Here is a 16431-nt window from a genome sequence, read left to right as displayed (position 1 = left end):
GTGCTGGTCCCAAGTCCTCAATTAACATTTTGATGCCATTTTGTTGCACTGTTACTGAGAAAAGTGAAACTTATGAGAATATTAAATTTTTATAACTTTTTTTACTATGATCAGTGTGTTTATGTATGTGTTGTTCTGTATATGTGGTGTGTGTATGTGCGTGCGCACGTGCACACACATGCTTATGTGTTTATGAAAAAATGCGCTGTGTGTATTTGCAGAAGTTTGAGGACAACTTTGGTGGAGTGTATTCTTTCCTCCTACTCTGACATTGATTCTAGAGATTGAATTCATACTGACAGGCTTGGCCAGCAAACACATCCACTGCTGAGCCTTTTTCTGAACAACAACAACAACAAAAAATTAAAAGCATTTTGAGTAAATGCTAGTTCTTCTCTAAATGAACAGGGATCCAGAATATGAAACTAACCAGCTTCATATTATCACTGACATGATTTCCTTTAACTTAAATTTCTAAGTAGAGGCAAGTTAATGTTAAAACCTAATTCAATATTTTCTTACCTTAACTCTTGTTTTGTTTTGTTTTGTTTTGTTTTTGTTTTGTTTTATAGAGACAGAGTTTCTCTGTGTAGCCCTGGCTGTCCTGGAACTCACTCTGTAGACCAGGCTGGCCTTGAACTCAGAAATCCGCCTGCCTCTGCCTCCCGAGTGCTGGGATTAAAATCATATGCCACCACTGCCCGGCACCTTAACTCTCAAATTAGACATTACACATAATATTTTGACTAAGAAAAAGAATAAATAGAATATATGTTTCCTCACAGATTCTTGCTTGTCTTCCCACCCTTTTTCATAGTGACCCAAATCAACCAGTTCCTCAAGACACAAAATTCATCCATACCAAACCCAACCGCTTTGAAGAAGTAGCATGGACCAGATATTCCCAGAAAGACCAGCTTTATCTCCATATTGGATTAAAACCGAGAGTTAAAGAGCATTACAGAGCCAATAAGGTAAATCTCTGGCTGGAGCTGGTACCTCATCTGCATAATCTCAATGACATTTCTCAGTATACCTCGACAACAACTAAAGTGCCATCCACGGACATCACTCTCAGACCTACAAGGAAGAATTCCACACCAGTCACATCAGCCTTTCCCACTGCCAAACAGGATGATCCCAAGCAACAACCAAGCCCCTTCTCGGTGGATCAGAGGGACTACTCCACAGAGCTAAGTGTCACTATCGCAGTGGGGGCCTCTCTGCTGTTTCTCAACATCTTGGCTTTTGCAGCCCTGTACTACAAGAAGGATAAGAGGAGACATGATGTCCACCGGAGGTGCAGCCCTCAGCGCACGACCACCAACGACCTAACCCATGCTCCAGAAGAGGAAATTATGTCTCTCCAAATGAAGCACACTGACTTGGATCACGAGTGTGAGTCCATCCATCCACATGAGGTGGTTCTTCGGACCGCCTGTCCCCCAGATTATACTCTAGCTATGAGGAGGTCACCTGATGATATTCCACTAATGACACCTAACACCATCACAATGATTCCCAACACTATACCAGGGATTCAGCCCTTACATACATTCAACACATTTACTGGAGGACAGAATAATACACTGCCCCATCCCCACCCACACCCCCATTCACATTCAACAACCAGGGTATAGCCAGATGAGAGAGACAAACTGATTTTTTTTTCTGATGGAGTGCAGTAAAAGATTATTGGAAGATTCCTTGGCTTTCAACTCGGAAGACTCTCACTATTTAAATAAGGAGGAATATTATGTGAATATACATATCAAGAACTTTGGGGGTTTTGAAAAATGAATTGTATATAGATATACACACAAATCAACTTTAAAAAAAAAAGCAAATTCCAATTGCGTGAAGCAATTGTTCTGAATGATACTTTTTCATTCACTTTCAAGAATTAATTTGTTGAAGATTTAAGTTACTTAACGGAGTTAGGCATGTGGAACACCAAACAGGAAAGTACTGTGTCTGAATACTTTAAAAACAAACAAAAAACAAAAACAAAAACAAAAATAAAATCAACTATGAATATGCACAAGGGACACACCAATGGAATGTCAGATAATTTCGCCAGTTTTCATTTGGAGCCCTTTAATTGTGTAGACCATATTTGCTTAAGTACACAGGACACCTATGCTGTTAATGGCATAGCAGAAGTTCATGCTGAAAATTGCCAGTAAAACAAAGAAGTTGCCATAAGACTGGCAGGTACAACATTATCACATAAGTGCTGTCAGTACTAAGTCGTGGGGATCAAGGAGACTGGATATTTTTAGCACGATGTGCATGATAATTTATATGCTTGGTGGCTGTGCTGCTGGTTAAGCCGTAATTAAAATTCTTCTCATCCCATTGGAGTTTTTAATAGGAGCTTCCTCCATCAATTGGCAGAAACTAAAGAAGATATTATAAGGGGCAAAAGTAATTACTATAAAATAATTTGCAGTAGTTTTGATAATAGAGGGAATAGTTATTAAAGTCTTGGGAGAAACTAGAGGTATAGTGGTGAATACTCACTGATATGAATCCCAGAAAAAAAATTCTATAAGTTTAATATTCTTTTCATTCCCTTATATGTAATTTATAGAAATACAACTCTAATTGAACATGTGTTAGCTGCAGAGCTATAATTTGCTGTGGGTTTGTTACTCTGAAGTTTGCTCCTTTCGTTAACAGTCTTGCAAGGTGTAAGGATGCCCCAACAGTACCATTCTGATTACAGTTCTCAGTCGATTGATTTACTCATGTTGCATGACAAAATGTTTACTACTAAGAATTCAATAGAAAGCATAGTCCCTCTTCACATTGCATCTTTCTCGCTGAGGGTCTCTTGAATTTACTCATGAGATCTCAGTAGAGGAACAATGTAGGTGCAGAACCTAGGAGAGTCAACAGCTGGAGGGTTTGTCTTTCACATATGTGCAATTTCAAATGAATTCTCGAAGACCACAGGAATCTCTGAATCCCCTGTTGTTTACCAGTAATATCAGTATATCACAGACCTTTCCAAATGTTTGTATATGTAATCAGATGTACATTTATATTAAAAAAAAAAACAATGAGATGGACCTCAAGAGCACATGCTGATCAATGGTTTCTCTCTTATCTGTACTATATTTCTATTAGACTAAAGTTATGTGATTTTTTTTTACCTTTTTTCAGATGACTAGCAATTTTGATAGTTTGTAAGATAATGCAAAGGACTTTCTCTGACTAACTGCTGTAACAGAAACCTTTCTTTCCAGCTACCCTTTTTCAAGAATCGAAAGCTTATTATACAAAAGCAAACACTTGTATACTACTCGGTGGGAAGGATGCTGTGTATCACGACCACATCCGTGGTCCTTGGGTGAAATAAAGATAATATGGAGAATGGCGATTAGTCAAATGCTAAGAGACATGATCTTTGCTCATTAAAGAGCTAAAACGTTTATTGCTGTTTTGTCTTTTATTTTGTTTTTACAAAAAGAAAAGAAAAGAAAGAAATCTAAAACAAAAGAAACAAGATTGTGTTGGAGTCTTTTTTTTTTTTTTTTTTTTTTTTTTTTTAGAACAGTTCGATTTTGGAAGACATATAGGCAACTGCAGAACTCTGCATGGAGGGAGACTCTGGGAACTTTAGTACTACCTTAGAACCTGGAACTCATAGAAAATGTTACCTTGGTAATTTTAAATACTCCTTCCCCTAGACATCTTACAAACATGGTGACCATTGTTCTCACTAAAAAAAAAAAAAAAAAACACAAGTTCTGATGTTGCTCACCAGGGAAAAAGTCTATTGGAAATGTGGAAATGAAGGGACATTACCTCATGAAGTAAGGTATCTGCTTATAATATAGGAGTGGTTAGCCTATCATATACTTAAAAAAATTCTTCAAGAGAATTGGAAAGTGCTAAAAAAGATATTGAGCTAGCATTAAAAAAAATCTACTGTGAGAAACTTATTTGATTATAGCTTCCAAAGTACTAAACATCAATACGTTTAAGTACTGTTCCACTTAAAACTACAATTCTTTCTCATAAGCAAAGTCTTCAAAATCCCGAGTAGTCTACTCACCACTGATGAGTGACGAGCTCATACTTACGAGAATGTGTTGCCACTGACAGTGAACAAAAAGAACTATGTAGCCTCTGAAGGACTGTTTAATGCCAAACTGTCTTTTACTACATTAAGAAAACAATAAAACTAGAAATAAAGGTGACAGCAAAATGTACTGTGAGTGAGTGCTTTCATACACAGCAATTACTTTACTTGGAAAAATCATTCTATTAGGTTATAGTGGTTGCTCTGTTTCTATCTTACTATAAAAACCTGCTACATCTTACTAACACCTACTTTTTGACAGCACAATTCATGCTTCATATTAATTTAGAAAAATATTTAAGAAAATAATTCATAACCTGATTGTTTACTGAAAGGAAACAAACAGTCAGATTTTTAGGGCTGCCCTCTTGGGGTGTGGCAAAGGTATTGTGAGTCACTGTGAGTAGCTAGTCTAGTTTGCATTACCAGACTCGCTTCCTGAACATAAAATTGTGTCTTGTACAACCAGAACTAACAACTGTTTGCAAACTGAAATATAATTTTTAAATGAAAGCAAAAATTTGGCATTTTGATTCGGTTCTATCTAATATGTTTGGATTGTGTTTATCTAGAAGATAATATCCTGTTGGGGAAAAGCTAATACTAAATTTAATAAATATTGTAGCATTATTTATTAATTCAGATTGTCTTGGTTGAAATTAAATAGCAACAAACAAGGATGAGATTCTTAGAATCCATGATGACATCAAAAGCCAAGATAAGTTTTTGCTGCTTTGATTTTATATAATTTTGCCAACATTTATCAAAGACTTATTGATGTTTTCCTATAAACTTAGGGATGTTCAAATGGCAGATTTAATGGTTTTAAATGTTATTGATATGTTGAGTGTGGATCAAATTTAGTTTACTATAGATATTTAATAAAATTGATTACTAACTTTTATGAAATATTGAATATAATTTTTTGAACATCACAAGTTCCCAATTTGGAGAGCTCAGAGAGGAAATTATTTCATTCATTTTCAATCTAAGAACATACTTTAATGCACACCTTTGGACACATATTAAAAGAATACAATGTATACATTTTTTTTAAATTCCCATGTAAAAATCCCATGTAAAATTACATATGATACTAAGTAGGCAAAATGCAGTGTAGAGCAGTCATTCTGTTACAGAAGTGGAATGTCAGCACTCAGTTTTTATATCCATACTTATAACATCAGTGATTTTGTCTGTTGGTACAGTTGTACTGGATGCATATGAACATCCAGAAAGGATACAGAGAGTTGGGCAGATGGTGCTGGCTTTACAGGCATCAGAGTTTCGGGATCAATGGCATCTTTTCTTTGGCACGTCTCCTTTAAGTATTTTCACAAGAACAAATAATGAATGGAATCCCTAGGAAGTTCACAATAACTATGGCAGTTGTCTTGTAATTTTGCTTACTTCTTAGTGATTGGTTCAAACTTCTGTCCTTTTATTTCAAGTGATTAGTTGTTATAGACTATCACTTTTTAATGTGAGTGAATATTTGATAATTTGGTTATGCTTGCTCCAAAACAAATCTAATTAATGGGCACTTCCTGCTGAGATTTGTTATCATTCACTTAATTATCTTGCCAAGCTAACTGTTGGAGCAGTTGTCATCATCTTTTAGTCAATATAGTAATGAAATGTCTCCAATAGCCTTCTGCTTCTCCTTTGCTTGACATGTCAACAACACAAACTTCAGCTTTTCATCAAAATTCTAAGCTCCCTACTCATGTGATAGATTGGGCTTCCTTGATTTATTCCTATAAATTATCCTATAAATTATGAATTGGTCTTATTTTAGCACTCAGTTGTATTTTTATTTAGGGCAGAAATCAATTCAATTTGTTTAGCACTACAGAAAATACAAACTGGAAAATCCACCTGTGGTGCTTAAGTGCCTTCTCCTTTTGTTATTATGTTTAGAAATCTTCATTTGATTTAAAATTTATAACTCCTGATAATGCCACTTAAAAGATAAAACAGAATGGATAAGGTGTTAATTGCCAATAAAGGAAATCTATTGGGAAGGTCTGGGTTTAATTTGAGTTTGTATTATATAAAAAAAAAAAAAAAAAAAAAAAAACTCCCAATATTCCTCTGAAAAGACCGAAGTAATTTTTTGGAATAAATGGTAATTAGTTTGGCATCTGATTTTAATGGTGCTAAAGAATATAACTTTACTATTCTGAGAGACTTTAATTTTTTTCAGAACCAAAGGTGGTGGTATATACCTTTCATTCCAGTACTTCAGATGCAAAGGAAGACATATTTTTACGAGTTCAAGGCCAACTTATGTCTATATGGCCAGCTAGTGCTACAGAGTATACCTTTTCTCCAAAAAAAATTTCAACTGGGTAAAATTATTTTAGAAGGAGGCAATTTTTATAAATGAACACACAATTGACACATATCTAATTTTTATCTAGTCATCAATTACATCCTGTATGGTATGATACTCTGTATACAAGTTATAGAATTCATAGGATGGTCCTTTCAGATGTCTACCTTTATATCCTCTAAATATGTACAACTTAGGCAGAAGTTAATCCTCTGAAAAGCAGCAAGCCCAAGCTCTTGCTTTCTAATGTAAATCAATAACTATTGATGACTTAAGGAAATTTGTAAGTTGCCAAGTACAAAAACTCAGCAGCTGAAATTTAAACAAAGAGACCATCTCTAAATAGCATTTCTTGCTCTGATGGTTCTCATGTGGTATAATTAAAAAAAAATATTAGTGTTTTTTATCATTCCTTCTCTAAAGTCATATTGGTCAGCAACTCACTGGGAATGTGCCATACTTTCATCAGGTTGGGTCTGTTCCACCTGTGTTTGGACACACACATCTCTCATTCAAAATGGCTTTGTTATCGTGAATAAATACCTTCATGGTTACGAAGATGTATTGACTGTTTTAAAGATCAGGAAATCTTCTCTCTGTTTGACACACACTTTGTAAAATGAATGTTTTGTTTTTGTTTTTGTTTTTTGTTTTTTCAACAACATCATCCTGTTATCCCCAGATGCAGGGAACATTTTGACTTCTTCTAAATCAGGATGTTTATGATCTACTTAGTACTTGGTGATTTCAAAGAAACAGATTGAATAGTTGAGTTTGAATTCTTGGAGTTAGCCTGATAAGAAAAGAGACAAGCAAAGACAAAGAGATCCTAGAAAGACCAGGACATAAGAAAAAAGAAGAAAAGTCTTTAAATTTTAAGTGAGTGACGCTTCCAAATAATGTGTTGTGGTTTGTGAAAAGGAAAACATGAATCATAAATCTATTGAGATTAAGACTAAAGAAGACTTACATAGAGTGAATAGGTTAAAACTTTTGAAGGATATAATAAACTTTCTACTAAACATATATTTTTAAAATTTTATGTGCATGGGTGATTTTCCTTCATGTATATCTATGTAAGGGTGTCAGATTCACTGGAACTAGTGTTACAAACAATTGTGAGCTACCATATGGGTACTGGGATTTGAACCCAGGTCCCCTGGAAGAGCAGATAGTGCTCTTAAGCACTGAGCCATCTCTCCAGCACCTAAAAGCATAATCCTTGATACATGTCCCCAAATGTTTGGAGAAACAAGCAAAAATAAAGATAAAAATATTTGTAATTTTTTTATTATCTACTCAGATTGGACCTTGAGACTGTAGATGCATGAGACATTTGTATTTCATCCATATAAACAAAGACAAGGGTAAAATTCCCAAGCTAGAATGAACAGAATTCCACCAAGGTGAGGCTTGACTTTCAATATTTCCGTATTGTCATCGAAAAACACTGACGTTGTCTGGAGGTTGCTATGGATATGTAATATACATGTAAGAGTGTTACTTTCTAAACAAAAGTGATGATTATAGGATTTGATGTATTGGATATGATTACATTTTATCTACATTTTTATATTTTCTTATACTTAACAAAATGTTTTTTTTTCTCTGAGTGTCATAAAGTCCTAAATACATTGCATAAATTTTCATGTAGAAGAAGCATATTCCAGAGAGATGGTGTTATTTTAAGTACTTCCTTCTGCCCTAGTTCTGGAAAGCTGCCTTCATGATCTTCAGGCTAAAACATTTCTATCTGTCCTGAAAACACTGCAGTTCATTTTAAGAGCAGCCTTCCTCTCCAAAATGACATGTCTCCTCAAAAACAGACCTTCTGTTTCCATGACTTCTCTACTTACTCTTTATGACTCTTAATCTTAAAATTAGAGTTAATAAACATTGGCTTCCTCTTTTCTCAGAGAAGTTAGAAGCCAGAGAATGTCACTCAAGAATGACAGGTCTAAGCCACTCATTTCTTTAGTAAGCAATGCCCATATTCCTCTATTTCTTCGGCAAATGATGCCTAACATGTTAGACAACGGGCATGGTACTCTATTCTAGGTCCAGTTTTGGGGTCAACTACCATACTATTATTAACAAGCTTAGAATAAATTTAAGCATATAGAAGTATTGAGATCATTTTTCTTTGCTATTTAGTATATTAAAGTATTGTCTGTTTTCTCTACTTTGTATGTATCAAAATAGTGGAATAGTACTTCTGGGTTTAACTACATCACTAATTAAATTGTACTGCACAAGTCTGTCAATCAAGGTGTATGATGGTAATTTTTCCCAGGCTAATATTTTGGCCAAATCTGGGCCCATACTCTAAGACTGAGGAACATGGTATATCCATCCAGGTTAAACTTCACCTCACCTTCACTCCTGACAGACCCCTTTCCTCTGCTTTGGTCCTAGCTTGTAATTGTGAACTCTTGCCATTAGCCACCCACCATGAGTCTGGAATTCTAAGCCAGTGACCATATTTTAGAATTTTGTTCTTATACTTATATAGGATTTTTTTTCATTCTGATGGCTATTAAAAAAAAACTTATTTGTAAAGATTAGAAAATGAATGTCTAGTCTTCCATGAATCATTCTTCCTTCAAAATAAAGATCCTCACTCACAGAAATCAAAACCAAAAAAAAAAAAAGACAAAACAAAATAAAACAAACAAACAAACAAAAAACCCCAACTAAATCATTTACCATTTTACCACTTTACCCACTGTTCTTCAAATGCATTCACAGCCCTAGTGTGTTAAACAGTATGGATGCCATGGTTGTGCATTAACATGCTTTGGTATAGCATACTCAGGCCAGCATTTCCACTGCCACTTTCTCAAGAGCCCATTTAATAATGTCTAATGGTGTGCCATTGGAATAGACTTAGAACATCTTTAATTGAGACAGAGACTCACTAATAATGCTCCTTAAAATTTTCACATTTGTGCTGTTAATCAAATTCTACCAGATCTTGATAGCCAAAACAATACACTTGATCATTTCAAATTTTCAGGATATTTAGAACTTAGATCTCAGAGTAATACAATCCAATACCATGATAAAGGTCACCTTTCTTTTATATACACAATTAGAAAACAAAACAAAACAAAACAAAACAAAACAAAAAAACCCATACACACACACACACACACACACACACACACACACACACACACACAAGTAAACCAAACCAAACCAAACCAAAATAAAGAACTACTATGCAGAAGAGAAGCATGCTGAAAGCAAAGACCTGGAGGGGAGCAGCCAAGGCAATGCTGCTGCAAAAATGAAGGCCCACAGTGAATTGATCAGTGAGTAGCTTCCAGTTCTGTGTCACACTCACAGTGAAATCGTGCTCAGCTCCCTCACAACACTTTCTGATGTGCTTATGCTCTCACTTCTTCTATTTTCAATGAATGTTATTATAATGCCTTGCAAATAAGAAATGTACATATCAATATTAACTAGACCCAAAGACTACAACTAAAGGAACTCAAATACAATTAAAAACCGCCCTTCCAAGGGAAGCTGTGAGCATCACACTGAGTTGTTCACTTTCAGGACTGAGTCTCTTTAATCACATGCCTATCACTAACCCATTCCTTAGAAGACTGTTGCAAGGTCCTGTTCTACATGCGGAGCACTCATCAGTGATGGATGACTGAGCAAAACATTGGACCTGTTCTCATGGGAGTAGCCCCCAGCTAATTGTCTTTCTGTCTACACACATAGGCCAAGAGAGATGACCATATTCATACTTTCATTTACAAACTTATTTTATATCAAAATTGTCCATGACAAGAGACTTAGGATGCTTCATTGGATTTTTACTTTGGGATTTCTATGCTGCTGGCATTAAATCATAGATGATAATATAGGATGAATTTTAACACTAATCACCAGGAATAATTAAACTGTTGATTTCGACTAATTCAGTGTATGTTTTGTGCTTCTTAATCTGTTGTCCTGGCTTGCCTGAAACTCACAGAGATCCTCAGCCTCCTAAAGTCCAATTCAACATATTCTGGAAATTGGATGGCTTAATATATAAAATGAAGAGGCTGAGAGTGTAGTTAAGTGATAGAGCAAATACTACGCAAGGAAGCCTTGAGTTCAAACCTGAACCAAAGAGAGAGAAAGAGGGTGGGGGGAGAGAGAGAGAGACCTCTCTAGTAGGGGATCTCTATAACAAGTTTGTAAGAAAGATAGTTACTAAATTGACTCTCAAATTGATCCTTAACCAATGTGTAGTTGCCCACATCTGTAATTCCAGCACTCAAGAAGAGGTTTTGATTTTCATAGTAACACCCTGTTTTAGAAGAGAAAAATGAATACTCAGCAATTAATGCCATTCTAATGACAATGGCAATAACTTGCTCCTGTACAGACATGACATAGTTACAATTCAAGGACAGCCAAGATCATCAAGCTCCACAAAACAATGACCAGCATCTCATCTGCCATGTCAGGAAACCCTCTACAGCCATTGTTCATATAGCAGCATAGTCCAAAGAGAGAGTGACAAATGGAGTCTAGCAGTGACATCAAAGCCAAACTCAGAGGAGGATAGAATTTTCTATGTGTGTCCTAGAGGTTCTGCCAATGAAGAAACCCTTTAGAGAAATTTATCCATATGTGGAAAAATACCACTGCCATACTGCATATAAAAAAATTTAATCCTAGATGAATTGAAAAATCCAAACTTGAAACGTTACCATAAAAGACTTTAAAATACATAAAAATATCGTCCTGTTATTAAAGTAGAGTCAAAAATTAGTAAACAATACACATGTTCATCTGTAACAGTAAAGAAGAATAAGTCAAAATTTAAATCTCTGTATATCAGATAATGGTTACAAAATGTCAAATAGCACATTGCAAAAGTCAGTGGTTTTTTATATATAGAAATTTAATACACTAACAATTACTAAGAATATAATTCAATTTAAACCAGAATATTTAGGAGCTGTTCAACATAACTAAAATAAAAAAAAATACAATGCAGATTAAATTAAAGGAAAGAATCCTTTCATGGTGGTAGAGTTTGTCTGAATAAACAAAACACAAGATTTAAAGGAAAAAGTTCAAAAATATAGAAAGGAAAGAAGAAAGTGAGGCAAGGAGTGAGAAAGGAAGTTATGGAGGATTAAGGAAGGAGGAAAAGGAAGAAGAGAAGAAAGGAAACAGAATTGAAACATGTGACAAAAACCTAGAAAAAGAATAAATATATGGGGGTTAAATCCTCAGACAGAAACCCTAAGTGGAAGCAGAGAACTCCATCAATAAAAACACTATTCCATCAAGAGTACTAGATATTGAAGCATCAGACTTCAGAAGTAAAGCTTTAAGCCGGGAGAAATTGAAATAGCAAATGCCAAGAGGAAATGTGGTATGAGAAGGGGGTTTTTAGGTTGAACCAAAAACTTACATCGCAAATACAACAGCATTCAAGAGACCCCTGTCAAAAGTAAGGAATTTATAAATGTTATTTCCATGGGCATTTTCTGAGACACTGGCTAGAAAATGACCAGCAGAGAGCAAAGACCAAATGAGCATTAGAATGTCACATGTACAGAGTTTGTGACTGTAGAAGTTGACCATTTGGATTCAGCCTAAAGTTAAGAACTATGGATACAATAAAGAAGTCATGTTTGCATAGAATACAGTAGAGAAAGCAAACGGTTAAGTTACTTATAATAGTTATATTTGCATTGGCAACTCTTGTGTTTTTAATGTAAAAATATCTTGCTATAATTTCCTTATAATTCTGTTACTAAACAAAATACAAAACAGAACAGCAACAATAACAATAACAACAACAAAGCCGCAGCATTATCTGCTTTGCAGAAACTACTCACTAAACTATAAAGAAAACCAAGATGGTTTATCAGCTCCAGAGAAGTGTCTGTGCATCAAAAAGGAAAAGAGTTATGACTGAAATGAGGCAGGTACTGTAAAACAATCCTTGTTAATCTGGGTCTCCTCTACCCTCAAAGTATTTCCTTCTTAACATGCTATGTTGCACCAAAACACTTACTTCATAGAGTTGTTCTGTACTTGTATTATATTTTTAATAAACTATTGCAACTAGAGTAAAAGAAAAAATCACGCGAAAATGTTTTCAACTGAAAGCCAGTTTATGAACAGAAAGGGTGCACCCACTGTCAGGGCTCAGGGTCAACTATGAGGAAAAAGTATCCAATGAGGATGTCAGGACAACAAAAGTAGAGCAACAACATCACTAGGTCCCTAGGTAAGATCTCGAGGGAACACATTGAAGAAATGCACTCGTGGTACTAAGAAAAAAATTATGACCAACTCAGAATTTCCTATAGAACAAACAGGATTGCAGGGTATCAGATCATGAAGGGATGAACACTTGGGGAAGATTATTGAAACAAACAAATAAACAAACAACAGCAACAACAATAACAACAACAAAAAACAAACAAGACTGGTTCAAGGGCTAGGAGAGAGCTCAGGTGTGGAGATTGTAAGCCAAGACAACAGCATTAAAGTAATAAACTAGCTGATGTTTTTCAACCAGTAGAAAATATATTCATAGACTTTTTCCCTATAAGGAGTTATAAAACTGTAACCAAATGGTAATTATCAATGCAGAAAAAAAAGGACTTCAACAAATGGAATTTAATCTTGTTTCTACAAGTGAAGGACAGTGCACTTACAGGTTGACTTATCAATGGGGGAAATCAGGTATCACACTGTTTTCTGGTCAACTTCCAAGAACGTTGTTCCAATTTCCATTCCCACATTTTAGAGAACCTGTTTCTCTTTTCTCAAGCTGATAATGTGATAATCAATTTTTATCTTTTTCTTTAAAATAAAAATGGAACTTAGTTATTGTATTAATTTGCATTTTAAATGGATGCCCTGCATCTTTTCTTGTGGTTATAAGTCCTTGCATTTATTTTTTTATATTTGCTGTACTTCTTTACTTTGTATATATTTTCTATTTGTTTATATTTCTCTTCTTAGTAATTAGAGGCACTCTGTCAATAAATAAAGTAAGTGGTTTTTGTCATGTGTATTGCACATATTTTTATTCTAGATTTTTTTACATTCTGTAGGTTTTTTTTGTTTGATTTTTGATTTTGGTAGAGAGAACTGCTTGTATTTTATGATTGAACTATATTCACGTGTCTTTCATGTTCCTTGCGTTTTGTTTCTTACTTACAAAAAATTACGTGAGCCAAGATTATTTCATTCATGGTTTTAGACTACAACCATATCCATGTTAGAGAGTCAAGTGTCAGGAGCCTGATGTAGCTGGTCATAAAATGCCTGCAGAGAGCCAGGAAAGCTTGCTTCATCTTCTAATCTAGCCCAGGCCCCAAGCTTAGCATGAGGTGCCACCCTCCTTAATGGTGGCTCTTCACATCACTGTTATTAGACGCGTTCTCACGACCGGCCAGGAAAGACGCAACAAACCAGAATCTTCTGCGGCAAAGCTTTATTGCTTACATCTTCAGGAGCCAGAGTGCAAGAAGCAAGAGAGAGCGAGAAGCAAGAGCGAGCGAGAAGCAAGAGAGAGAGAAAACGAAACCCCGTCCCTATTAAAGAGAATTCTCCTTCGCCTAGGACGTGTCACTCCCTGATTGGCTGCAGCCCATCGGCCGAGTTGACGTCATGGGGAAGGCAGAGCACATGGAGTGAAGAACCACCCTCGGCACATGCGCAGATTATTTGTTTACCACTTAGAACACAGCTGTCAGCGCCATCTTGTAACGGCGAATGTGGGCGCGGCTCCCAACATCTCCCCCTTTTCTTTTAATAAGAGCAAATAGGCCACCCATATTAATGAGAGTGGAGATAGAGGTCAAATCCCCAGTGTGTAGGTAAAGGAGCCATGTACAGGATTAGCTCTTAGGCTCACAGGCTTTTACCCAGAGCAACCCTGACCTGCTCCCGTGTCGTTTTGCCTGGGGGAAGGGAACTAGGACACTGAACCTTCATGAAAGATGACATGTCTCCCTAGAATAGGCTCATATATGCCGCAGAGCCTTTCCATTGCAGTGCTTAGCCGTGCAACTCTCTCGGGCTGCTGAAGCACACTCACTCTATCCCGTGCAATGAGTCTAGCCTCGTGAGATGTAAGAGCTGAGTGGCCAGCGACCTATTGCCTAAGCATAGATAACCATATATCAGGGGGAGCTCCATGTTCTAGTCCTGCAAGCGCCTGGGCAATAACCACCTTGTCTCTCCTAGTTTGGGCCTTAAGCTTACAGACCAATCAAAGAAGCAACACTAATCCACAGCAAAGTGTATCTCCAAATAATATTAATCCCACCCAATTTTTTAAAGAAGGAAAATGCTGAGGAGATCCAATGGGGTAATCCTTTGGTCAGCGACAGGTCCAAGCGCGTGGAGTTGACCTGAAGTCTCAATTCCCGAAGGATCTGTTCAAATTCAGCCATCCAATTCTGTAACATATACTGAAAAAGACTTTTTGACAATTTAGCTGCCCTAGTAAATTTAACATACTGAATGGAAATAACACACAATCCCGGAAACTTTTGTTCACATCCCTGCTGAGTTATTTGTCATAATACATCTAGTTGTATCTGGACAAGATCTATGAGTTGATTAACCAGCATGAGACCTCTCTGTACTGGGCCAAATAAGTTCATTTGCTCATTAATGGCTCTGAGGTCATGGAGCAGTCTCCACTTTCCTGACTTTTTCTTAATTACAAAAATTGGAGTATTCCAAGGTGAGGTAGAGGGTTCAATATGGCCTAGTTTTAATTGTTCCTCTACCAGTTGAATCACAGCTTCTAGTTTTTCAGAGGATAGGTGCCATTGAGGAACCCACACTGGGTCCCCTGTTTTCCATGGTATGGGTCGTGCTGCCCCAATGGCCGCTAAGGAAAACCCAGACCCTGTCTGTCTTGGTTTCCATTAGGTGAGATGGGCTCTATCCTTCCCTGTTCTTGATGTCCTAACCCTTTTCCTTCTTTATAACCCATCTTTGCCATGATATTTTTTGCTTTAGTTGAATACCCTCCCGATGGGGCGTTTTCATTGGACAAAATAAGGCCCAAATGCTGCATAATATCCCTTCCCCAGAGGTTAACCGGGAGTGGGAGCACATAAGGTATGAATTTCCCTTGCTGCCCTTCAGAGGATTCCCACGTCAAGGCAATGGAGCTTATAGTGGGACATGATTGATATCCTAGGCCCTGTAATGAATGAGATGACTCTGTGGTGGGCCATGCTTTGGGCCACCAATGTGTAGAAATTATACTTTTATCTGCTCCGGTATCAAGGATGCCTTCAAACTCTTTTCCATTAATCTTAAGGCGGAGCTTAGGTCTATCATTCAAAGATACAACCAAATAGGCAGAATCATTTCCTGAGGAGCCCATTTTCTTTATCTCAGGTCCTGCAGATTTTTCCCTGGTATTATCAGGGAGGAGCAGCAGCTGAGCTATCCTATCTCCTTTACTAATAGAAAAAACGCCTTTAGGGCTTGAGCACAGGACCTGTATTTCAGGGGAATGTTGACAATCCATAACTCCAGGGTGGACTACTAAGCCCTGCAAGGTGAGTGAACCCCGGCCGAGAATAAGGCCCATGGTTCCCGGGGGCAAGGATGGTATAGGCTCCACCGGCACCGGCTGAATACTCATTTGAGGCATTAATAGGAAGTCGGAGGCGGCACGCAGGTCCACCCTTGTGGGTCTTCCTGGGTCGCCTCTCTGACTGCTTCCTGGGTCCTGACAAACCGGTTCCCATATCTTTGAGGGCCCTGGGACCGAGGGCCCGATGACCCGTTTTTTGGCACATAAGCTGATTGACTATCAGGTGGGGGAAGGACTCTGCCCTTTATATCCCTCACAGAGCGACACTGGTCAGCTCTATGATAACCCTTGCCACACTTAGAGCAAAGAGTGAGAGTCCCTCCCTGTTTATCTGGAGCTCTGCAATCTTTCTTAAAATGCCCAGGCTTTCCGCAGTTAAAACATGTCCTCTGATTATTTCTG

General features: G+C 37.0%; 1 protein-coding gene across 17 annotated transcripts in view; it reads left to right on the top strand.

The window, feature by feature from the left end:
• The window catches only part of Nlgn1 (neuroligin 1), a 911059-nt gene extending 897589 nt beyond the window's left edge, over window positions 1-13470 (top strand). For all 17 annotated transcript variants that reach the window (XM_006535418.4, XM_006535425.4, XM_006535424.4 and 14 more), the window contains one exon: window positions 818-13470. In XM_006535418.4, the coding sequence (XP_006535481.1) occupies window positions 818-1640 (823 nt within the window). In that variant the 3' untranslated portion in view covers window positions 1641-13470. The remainder of the gene's footprint in view (window positions 1-817) is intronic.
• The last annotated feature ends 2961 nt before the right edge of the window (window positions 13471-16431 follow it).

The sequence above is a fragment of the Mus musculus genome, chromosome 3 (assembly GCF_000001635.26).
Source record: "Mus musculus strain C57BL/6J chromosome 3, GRCm38.p6 C57BL/6J".
NCBI classification, from domain to species: domain Eukaryota; kingdom Metazoa; phylum Chordata; class Mammalia; order Rodentia; family Muridae; genus Mus; species Mus musculus.
The sequence above is the reverse complement of the archived record's forward strand: the minus strand, read 5'-3'. Positions and strand labels throughout refer to the sequence as shown.